At 35.9% G+C, this 11,536-nt stretch overlaps 1 protein-coding gene across 2 annotated transcripts in view; it reads right to left on the bottom strand.

The window, feature by feature from the left end:
* TRPC1 (transient receptor potential cation channel, subfamily C, member 1) overlaps positions 1 to 11,536 on the bottom strand; it is an 80,361-nt gene that overhangs the window by 47,641 nt on the left and 21,184 nt on the right. For both annotated transcript variants that reach the window (XM_012001286.1, XM_012001275.1), the window contains one exon: positions 8,928 to 9,130. In XM_012001286.1, coding sequence (XP_011856676.1) covers positions 8,928 to 9,130 — 203 coding nt within the window. The remainder of the gene's footprint in view (positions 1 to 8,927; positions 9,131 to 11,536) is intronic.

Below are 11,536 nucleotides of genomic sequence, written 5' to 3'. Positions count from 1 at the left end.
CCATCATTCTGAGCAAATATCACAAGGACAGAAAACCAAACACTGCATGTTCTCACTCATAGGTGGGAACTGAACAATGAGAACACTTGGACACAGGGTGGGGAACATCACACACCAGGGCCTGTTGTGGGGTGGGGAGAGGGGGGAGGGATAGCATTAGGAGATATACCTAATGTAAATGACGAGTTAACGGGTGCGGCACACCAACATGGCACATGTAACAAACCTGCATGTTGTGCACATGTACCCTAGAACTTAAAGTATAATTTTTAAAAAAGGGAAAAAAAAGTAGAGATAACCAAAGCAAAAACAGACAACTGAGATTACATTAAGCTAAAACACTTCCACTAAGCAAAGAAAACAAAAGTGAAGAGCTAACTCATAGAATGGGAGACTATATTTGCAAACTATCCATCTGACAAGAGATTAATAACCAGAATATGTAAGGAGCTCAAACAACTGAGTAGCAAAAAACCAAAAATAAATAATCTGATTTTACAATGGGCAAAAGATCTGAATGGATATTTCTTAAAAGAAAACATACGAATGACCAACAAGTACATGAAAAAATGCTCAACATCACAAATCACCAGACAAATGCAAATCAAAATCACAATGCAGTATCATCTCACTCCAGTTAAAATAGATGGTATCAGAATGGCACGCAATAACAAATGCAAGCAAAGATGTGGACAAAGGGGAACTCTCACACACTGCTGGTGGAAATGTAAATAATTATAGCCACTATGGAGAACAGTATGGAGGTTCTTAAAAAACTAAAAATAGAATTACCATACGAGGGTAGTGGGGGTGTTAAGAGAAGGTGGGTGCTTAATGGGTACAAAAAAATTTAGAAGGAAAAAGACCTAGTATTTGATAGCACAATAAGGTGACTATAGTCCATAATTTAATTCTACATTTATTATTGTACATGATAAAAGAGTGTAATTGGATTGTTTGCAACACAAAGGATAAATGCTTGAGGGAATGGATACCCCATTTTCCATGACATGATTATTACACATTGCATGCCAGTATCAAAAATCCCATGTACCCAATACATACATATATGTACTATATACCCACAAAACTTTTTAAAAAATTATTATACTTTAAGTTCTGGGCTACATGTGCAGAACGTGCAGGATTATTACATAGGTATACATGTGCCATGGTGGTTTGCTGCACCAATCAACCTGTCATCTAGGTTTTAAGCCCCGCATGCATTAGGTATTTGCCCTAATGCTATCCCTCCCCTTGCCCCCTATCCCCCAGTAGGCCCCAGTGTGTGATGTTCCTCTGTGTCCATGTGTTCTTATTGTTCAGCTCCCACTTATGAGTGAGGACATGCAGTGTTTGGTTTTCTGTTCCTGTGTTAGTTTGCTGAAAATGCTGGTTTCCAGCTTCATTCATGTCCCTGCAAAGGACATGAATTCATTCTTTTTTATGACTGCATAGTATTTCATGGTGTATATGTGCCACATTTTCGTTATCCAGTCTATCACTGATGGGCATTTGGGTTGGGTCCTAGTCTTTGCTATTGTGAATAGTGCTGCAATAAGCATATGTGTGAATGTGTCTTTATAGTAGAATGCTTTATAATCCTTTGGGATTATTTTAAACTTTTTTTTTTAAAAAAGAACTACCATATGATCCAGCAATTCCACTATTAGATATATATATACAAAAGAAAGGAGATCAATATATCCAAGAAACATCTGCATTCCCATGTTTATTGCAACATTGTACACAATAGTCAAGATATGGACTCAACCTAAATACCCATCAATGGATGAATGGATTTTAAAAACATGGTTTATATACATAATGAAATATTATTCAGCCATTGAAAAGAATGAAATCCTGTAATTTGCAGCAACATGGATGGAACCTGAGGCCATTATGCTAAGTGAAATAAGCCAAGCACAGAAAGACAAATTTCACATGTTCTCACTTATATTTCAGAGCTAAAAACAGTAGATCTCATGAAGATAGAGAGTAGACTGGTGGTTACCAGAGGCCAGGAAGGAATGGGATGGATGAAGGGGAAAGAAAATAATATTCATGTATTTATTACCACTGAACTGTACACTTAAAAATGGTAAAGATGGTAAATTATAGACATATATTTTACCTCAACAAGAAACAAATAAAAAATTTTTTAAAAACACAGTAAGAAACCACTACACTTCTGCTAAAATGACTAAGATAAAAAAGACTAACAATATCAAGTTTCAATGAGTATGTGGCGGAATTAGAACCATCATACTTTACTAGTAAAAATGTAAAACTGTTTCCAACCACTTTGGGGAACAGTTTGACAACTACTTAAAAAGTTAAACACACCCAGAAATTCCATTCCTGGGGTCTACCCAACAAAAATAAAAACATGTCCACACAAAGACTTGTAAGTGAATGTTCACTGCCAAAAACTGGAAACAACTCAAATGTTGAGCAACTAGTGAACAGATGAATAAAAGGTGGTACTATATCCACACAATGGAATACTACTCAACAATTTTTAAAATGAATTACTGACATATGAAACAATATGGATGGACCTCAAAAATATTATGATAAGTAAAAGCCAGAGACATAAGTCAAGATATTTTATGATTCCATTTATATGACATTTCTAGTAAAGAAAAGACTACAGAAATAGAAAAATCAGTGGTTGCATGGAGTTTGGGATGGAAGCAAGGATTGACCATGAATGAACAGGCAAGAGAGAACTTTTTCCAATGATAGAAATGTTAGAATATTAGATTATGGTAATAGTTACACACTTTAAACATACTGCAAATCATCCATTTCCACACTTAAAAAAAGCCTTTTTTGAGGCCCTATGGAGTTAGGTGATTATGTTCTGTGTAACTTTCTGGGGTTTTGGTTTCATCGACACCAATATAAAAATATGGAAATATGTAATTCCCTATGTTTAAAGTGCTTTTAAAATATGAATTTCATATGGTTCAACCTAAATATTTGGGCAACTATAAAAAGAACTGGAGTAAATGAGGCAAGATTAGTAATAGGCAGGCAAACTTAATAAAAAAAGGAAAGGAAACATGAATGGAATTCTGTATAGGCAGAAACTGGGAGAGGGGATTTCTAACATGTAACTAAGCCATTGATGAGACTAGTTGCCAATCTAACACTGTAGCGAAGAGTCACATTTCTTTCTTTCTTTTTTAGATGGAGTTTTCCTCTTGTTGCCCAGGCTGGAGTGCAATGGTGCAATCTTGGCTCACTGCAACCTCTGCCTCCCAGGTTTAAGTTATTCTCCTGCCTCAGCCTCCCAAGTAGCTGGGATTACAGGTGCCCACCACCACGCCCAGCTAATTTTTTTTTATTTGTAGTACTGATGGGTTTTCACCATGTTGGCCAAGCTGGTCTTGAACTCCTGACCTCAGGTGATCCACCTGCCTCAGCCTCCCAAACTGCTGGGATTACAGGCATGAGCCACTGCGCCCAGCAAGACTCAACATTTCTAACCAATGGCAATATTAACCATTAAGGAACATGTATAGAATACCAAACTAGTAACAGTGGCTAGCTCTAGAAATGAAAAGAAAAATTGGGATTGAACAATACTTCCCTTTAGAGATTCTGGCAATACAGAAGCATAATGTCATAATACCTGAATCTTACAGGCTATATTATTCATTCATTCTCATATCAAAAGCACTCTTTTTGGAGATTCATTCCATTCCATTATTCCAATACTCCTTCATCATCATCACTGTCATTTCCTACCTCCTTGTCACTCTTGTATATTCATTGAGGACTGTGGCACTAAGCAGTCTCTCTCCCAAGCCATTTTCTCCCACTATGCCAGAAGAATTCCATATTCCTAAGATGACCCCAGCCAACATCCTACTTTCTTGGTAGATACTAAGCCAAGTTTTACAAATTCATTTGCCTTCAGGAGTGATGTTGGTAATAATATGAATAAAGCTGAGTGTACACAGGGCTTACTGGCATTCAAATTCAAAATTATAAAAAACACTATGCAAGTTAAACAAAACTCTTCTGCAAATTAAATTTAACTGGCAATTCATTTCTTTGCTATCTTTTCCAATTCCGGTGTTTCTCAAGTTGTTTAAAATTTTTGTCTTCCACTAATAGATAACAAATAAAGACTCCTTCTTTAAAGTTATTTGAAATTTCAAAATACATCAAATATTGAGACTAAAACCAAATCACAGCTATTATATCACTGAAAATGTTTTTCTAAACTACAATGGTTCACTACCCTTCCCTGGCCCATTAGGAAATATTACCCTGAAACTACACCATCTCTAAAATTTAAAAACTAATTGTCTCTTTTTTTTTTTTTGTGAGACGGAGTCTCGCTCTGTCACTTAGGCTAGGCTAGAGTGCGGTGGTGCAATCACAGCTTACTGCAGCTAGAATACGGTGGTGCAATCACAGCTTACTGTAGCCTCAACCTCCTGGGCACAGGCAATCCTCCCACCTCAGCCTCCTGCATAGCTGGGACCACAGGTGCAAGCCAACTCATCTGGCTATTTTTGTAAAGACAAGGTCTAGCCATGTGGCCCAGGATGGTCTGGAATTCCTGGACTCAAGTGATTCACCAGCCTCGGCCTCCCAAAATGCTAGGATTATAGGTGTGAGCCACTGTGTCCAGCCATCTCACTTTCTTATTGCTAATATATTGGCTCTTCAAATTCTGAGAAACCTTGCTATTTCTCTTTTTACTAATTTTTTTTCTTTTGAGACAGAATCTCACTCTGTCGCCCATGCTTTAGTGCAGTGGCGCAATCTCAGCTCACTGTGACCTCCACCTCCCAGGTTCAAGTGATTCTCCTGCCTCAGCCTCCCGGGTAGCTGGGACTACAGATGCATACCACCACGCCCAGCTAATTTTTGTACTTTTAGTAGAGACGAGGTTTCACCAAGTTGGCCAGGCTGGTCTCGAACTCTTGACCTCAGGTGATCGGCCTGCCTCAGCCTCCCAAAGTGCTGGGATTACAGGCGTGAACCACCATGCCCGGTCTCTTTTTACTAATTTTGTTAACCTCCTTTTCTTCTGCAGTTCTACTTAGCAATTCTCAGAAATCACTTAAGTCAGGGGTCCTTGCCATTTCGTACGAATGTTTTCCCAAAGATCATTAACAAACTCTCTCAAACTCTACTGTTAATGTTCCAATCATTTGCAGTTTCCAAACAGACAAATCACATGCTGTACTTTCTGCCTAAAGTACCTTTCAATTTTTAACTCTTACTCATACTAAAAGATCCATGTCAAGTCATAGCTCCCCTAAAAGCCTTCAAACAAGTTTGTCCCCCAACCTCAAACCAAGCCAGGTAAAGTGTTTTCTCTAGCTTCAACCTCTAAGCCCCCGCTGCTTCAACTACACACTTATTTAACAAGCATATAATTTGGAAAATATTTACACTTAATACTAATACAGGATTTTAAAACTGGAAAAAGCCTTAAAGATAATTTCTGCTTGTTATTTTATAAACTAGTCATTTTAAAACTAAAAAGTTAAGTCATGTAGCCATAGCTATCAACCAGATCTTATCAAAGAGAAACATAAATCCCTTTGTAAAATAGACTTGAAAACAGAAAAAATGTCCAGGTAAACCCCTGCAAATAAACATCAGATTGATTCCCAGGAGACTTTCCCAAATTAGAGATTTGTCACTATCTCAAATCTATCAAATATTTGTTCTTCAACAATAGGGATATATTCTGAGAAATGTGTTGTTAGACAACTTCATCATCTTGCCAACATCATTAACTGAATTTACACAAACTTAGTTGACATAGCCTATTAAATACCTAGGCTATATGGTATAGCCTACTGCTCCTAGGTTACAAAACTGTATAGCATGTTACTGTGCTAAATACTGTAGGTAACTGTAACACAATAGTAAGTATTTGTGTATCTAAATATAGAAAAGTTACAGGAAAAATACAGCATAAAATATTAAAAAATGGTACACCTGTACAGGGCATTTACCATCAATGAGCTTGCAGAATTGGAAGCTGTCCTGGGTGAGGTAGTGAGTGAGTGGTAAGTGAATGTGAAGGCCTAGAACATTACTGTACTACTACAGGCTTTATAAAAAGTATACACTTAGGCTACCCTAAATTTATATTTTTAAAGTTTCTTTCTTTAACACTAAATTAACCCTAGCTCACTGTAACTTTTTTATTTTGTAAACCTTAAATTTTAACGTTTTTACCATTTTGTAGCAACAGCTTAAAACACAAACACATACAGCTGTACAAAATATTGTTTCTTCATATCTTTATTCTATAAGTTTTTTACTATTGTTAATTTTTAAATATTATACTTTTAAGTTCTGGGATACATGTACGGAATGTGCAGGTTTATTACATAGGTATGCACGTGCCATGGTGGTTTGCTGCACCCATCAATCTGTCATCTACATTAGGTATTTCTCCTAACGCTATCCCTCCCCTAGCCTCTGCCCCCAAACAGGCCCCGGTGTATAATGTTCCCCTCCCTGTGTCTGTGTATTTTCATTGTTCAACTCCCACTTATGAGTGAGAACATACAGTGTTTGGTTTTCCATTTCTGTGTTAGTTTGCTGAGAATGAGTGTTTCCAGTTTCATCCATGTCCCTGCAAAGGACATGAACTCATCCTTTTTTTATGGCTGCATAGTATTCCATGGTGCATATGTGCCACATTTTCTTTATCCAGTCTATCATTGGTGGGCATTTGGGTTGGTTCCTAGTCTTTGCTATTGTGAATAGTCCTGCAATAAACATACGTGTGCATGTGTCTTTATAGAAGAACGATTTATAATCCTTTGGTATATACCCAGTAATTGGATTGCTGGGTATTTCTGGTTCTAAATCCTTGAGGAATCACCACACTGTCTTCCACAATGGTTGAACTAATTTGCATTCCCACCAACAGTGTAAAAGCATTTCTATTTCTCCACATCCTCTCCAGAATCTGCTGTTTCCTGACTTTTTAGTGATCACCACTCTAACTGGCATGAGATGGTATCTCACTGTGGTTTTGATTTGGATTTCTCTAATGACCAGTGATTATGAGCTTTTTTTCATGTTTGTTGGCCACATAAATGTCTTCTTTTAAGAACTGTCTGTTCATATGCTTCACCCACTTTTTGATGGGGTTGTTTTTTTCTTGTAAATTTGTTTAAGTTCCTTGTAGATTCTGGATATTAGCCCTTTGTCAGATGGATAGATCGCAAAAATTTTCTTGCATTCTGTAGGTTGCCTGTTCACTCTGATGATAGCTTCTTTTGCTGTGTGGAAATGCTTTAGTTTAATTAGATTCCATTTGTCAATTTCTGCTTTTGTTGCCATTGCTTTTGCTGTTTTAGTCATGAAGTCTTTGCCTATGCCTATGTCCTGAATGGTATTGCCTAGGTTTTCTTCTAGGGTTTTCATGGTTTTAGGTCTTACGTTTAAGTCTTTAATCCATCTTGAGTTAATTTTTGTATAAGGTGTAAGAAAGGGGTCCAGTTTCAGTTTTCTGCATATGGCTAGCCAGTTTTCCCAACATATTTATTAAATAGGAATCCTTTCCCCATTGCTTGCTTTTGTCAGGTTTGTCAAAGATCAGATGGTTGTAGATGTGTGGCATTATTTCTGAGGCCTCTGTTCTGTTCCATTGGTCTATATATCTGTTTTGTTAACATTACCAGGCTGTTTAGGTTACTGTAGCCTTGTAGTATAGTTTGAGGTCAGGTAGCGTGATGCCTCCAGCTTTGTCCTCTGTAAAATTTTTTATTAACTTTTTTCTTTTTAGACTATTAAAAATTAAGACACAAACATACATATTAGCTTAGGCCTAGGATCATCAATATCGCTGTCTTCCACTTCCATATTCTGTCCCACTGGAACGTCTTCAGGGGTAATAACATGTATGGAGCTGTCATCTATGACAACAATGCCTTTTTTTGGAATACTTCCTGAAGGACCTGCCTGAGGCTGTTTTAGTTAACTATTTTTTATAAGTAGAAGGAATACACACTAACATAATGATAAAAATATATTATAGTAAATATATAAACCAGTAACATAGTCATTTATTATCATTATCAAGTATGATATACTGTACAAAATTGTATGTGCTCTACTTTTTTTAAATGACTGGCAGTGCAGTAGGGTTTGTTTACACCAGAATCACGACAAACATGTGAGTAATGCGTTGCACTATGATGTGACCACAGCAATGACATCAGTAGGTAATAAGAATTTTTCAGCTCCATTTTAATCTTACAGGACCAATGTCATATATGTGAACTGTTTTTGAACCAAAATGTCATTATGTAGCACATGACTGTATGTATAAATGTTTCTGCTGAAAATCGGATTCTCAAATCTAGCCCAGCACCATGTATCTTATACAGAATGCCCATGTGAGATCTTGCTCAACCTATGACAGAGTATTTTCTTGGTCAATCAATTCTGAGTTGTTCTTAACATTTTTAACTGGGGAAACAGGAAGAGATGATCAATAAGAAAGAGAAAAAGACTTGAACATTGTGTGAGAGGTAAAGATAGAGGCATAAAAAGTCAATATTTAGTTAGACAGAAAATAGTTTTGATTTCTTTACAAATGATATAGGAGGTGGTATCTCTACTTCTTCCATGACTTGGAACATCTCTTGGATTAATAAACTCTGCCTCTAAAAAGCAAATAGTGCCCCTGCCAGCAGGTATGAGATAACTTCATTCATAATTTGAAGGATTTTTGCAATTATTCAGCATTTGGTGAACATTTGCAGAATGCATTATATAAAGCAAAGGAGCTACAAGTTTGGCTTTTATAAGTCATCCCAGCATAACATTTCTTAAAAGCTGCACAGAAAGAATACCAATTTTAAAAACCAACATTGTTGATATATACTATATCACACATCTATTTATCAAAAGTTTAATGTTCTAACCTGGAATGTCGGAGGCTGTCCTTTTTGTTTTTTGCAGAACACAATGTGCATTCACAGCCAACTGCATGGGGCTTGGGTAGAGATACATCCTGTTTTAAGAGCATTGTAAGAATTTCATAGTTGTTACGATGAGCAGCTAAAATGACAGGCGCAACATCCATAGTCGTTGAATACTCAGGATTCTGAATTCGTTCCATTAGTTTCTGAAAAATATTTATATAAATGTCCAAAGTTATCATTTGTGACTTCAAAAAATATATTTATCTGAAGAATGAAATGAAAAAACAGGAAGGCACAAAGAACTTAAGAATTATTTAAGGAATACGTTAAACATCTTGCTTGGATTAAATTTTTCTTTGAAACCTCAAAACTTTAATTAATAAATGCAATGTAATTGTAACAGACAAAATCTTCAATAGGTAACATTCATATAACTAGAGATCTGTTTTTTTCCAACAAAGAAGTGAGAATATCTACAGAAATATCTTAGGGAAAAGTGTTTAATTTTCACAAGATTATAGAACCATGTCTGACAAAAATAAAGAACAAGAATGTTAGAAAAATATATTAGAAAAACAAAAATGCTTAAAAAATAGAGAGAATATTAACATGGTCAAAAAACTATTAAGAATTTCACCTCTATGGCAAACCTTATCACATTGACAGCAATGCAGCTACTTGAAAAGGGTAATAGGAAGCACTCTTCATTTTGTATAATTTTCTACACATTTTCAATCATTACATATACTACTTCCTACTATAAATGCCAAGAAATTAACAATAATGCTAATATTTAATGAGTTCTGGAACTGTTAGGCACTTTACATTTATCATCTCATTTAATTGCCATAGTAGCCTGCAAAACCTAGCATTATAATCCCCATGAAGAAACTGAGGCTCAGAGAAGTTAATGTGCCTGAGCCACAAACAGGGTGGCTGGGTGCTGATCAGAATCCAGGTTTGTATTACTCTGGAGCTGGAGCTCCTTCCACTACAGGAGCCCATGGGTGTGGTAAGAGCATGAAATGAGGAAAGTAACATTAGTAATTCAAGAACCAGGCTTAAATAAAAAGGTTGACTATTTTATAACTATCATATTTTCTTTCTAATACTTCTTTTTTGTAATATTGTAAAAGTAGTATATATACTTATTATAAAATACAGAAAATACAGAAAATCAGAAAAAAAATTTTAAATACCCACATTCCTACTACCCAAAGAACATGTTCCAGCATAGTATTTCATTCTAATCCTTTTTCTACTATACCCCCCGCCCCCCGACTTTTAAGGACATCTTTGGCATAAACAGTAGGTATTCTAAGGACCAATGATTAAACAGTGGTCCTCAATGTCTCCAAGATCAGGGACCCTTTTAATAATCCATAAAGCAGGATCTTTACATAACCCAGAATCTTCAGAAAAAAATAATTCATGCACAGAATTTTGTATGCAATTTGAGGAAGTTCATAGATTCTGTGTTCAAGTATTTTATTTTGCTAATTTACCATAAACATCTTTATGAAAAGAGCGTTTTCCAAATTTAGGATTATCTCATCAACATAAAAGCCCAGAAGTGGAATTATGGGTCTAAAGGCCATGAACAGTTTTGAAGCTCTTGAAACATATTGTTAAAGTCCTTTTAATAGTTTATATTACCAATAATATACGAGGGTACCCATTTCAAACTAAAGTTTCACTTGCCAGCCTTAGGCATGATCACTCCCAATTTATAGTGAAAAATACTATCATGAAATTGTAATTTAATTTCCTTTGATCACTGGTAAGTTTTAATATTTTCTGATATACTTATCTGATTTTCCTCCTCTTTTATGACTAATTTGTTTATATGCTTCTTATTTATTTATTGAAGACTTCAAATTAATGACTTTATTTTAAAATTACAGAGAAACCTAAAACTAGTCCTTTTCCATCTTATCATTGCATTACAAGTTATAAAGAAGAAAAAAATATGTATTTAATCCCTTAAGAGAAAAGTGGTCCTCATGTTTCCTATGAAACATACTTAACTGTATGAAAAACACCACTAGATATGCATAAGATTAAAGTTCATAATTCCATTGTTCATAATATAATCTGTATACTATTAAATAAAAAACCTAAATTTGAAAGTAAATTGCCAAGACGACAATCTAGCAAGCCAAGAATAGAGAATGAATTCATTGAAATGCTAAAAGAATATTACCATTATTGAAATGCTAAAGGAAACAATATTTTTGTTCTGCTTATAGCCAGTTTATATTCCCAGCAGTTATTTAAAATATATAAAAATATTGAATATTGCCTCTCTAGAAGTAAAAGGGCTATCAAGATATGACCTTGGCTGGGCCTGTAATCCCAGCACTTTGGGAGGCTGAGAACGGTATATATCACCTGAGGTCAGGAGTTCCAGACCAGCCTGGCCAACATGGTGAAACCCCGTCTCTACTAAAAATACAAATTAGCTGGGCATGGTAGCACGCACCTGTAATCCTAGCTACTGGGGAGGCTGAAGCAGGAGAATCACTTGAACCTGGGAGGTGGAGGTTGCAGTGTTCTGAGCTCACGCCATTGCACTGCAGCCTGGGCAACAAAACAAGAGTGAAACTACA

Source organism: Mandrillus leucophaeus, unplaced genomic scaffold (genome assembly GCF_000951045.1).
Source record: "Mandrillus leucophaeus isolate KB7577 unplaced genomic scaffold, Mleu.le_1.0 Scaffold1176, whole genome shotgun sequence".
In the NCBI taxonomy this organism is placed as follows: Eukaryota; Metazoa; Chordata; class Mammalia; order Primates; family Cercopithecidae; genus Mandrillus; species Mandrillus leucophaeus.
This window is presented reverse-complemented; position numbering and strand designations above follow the sequence as displayed.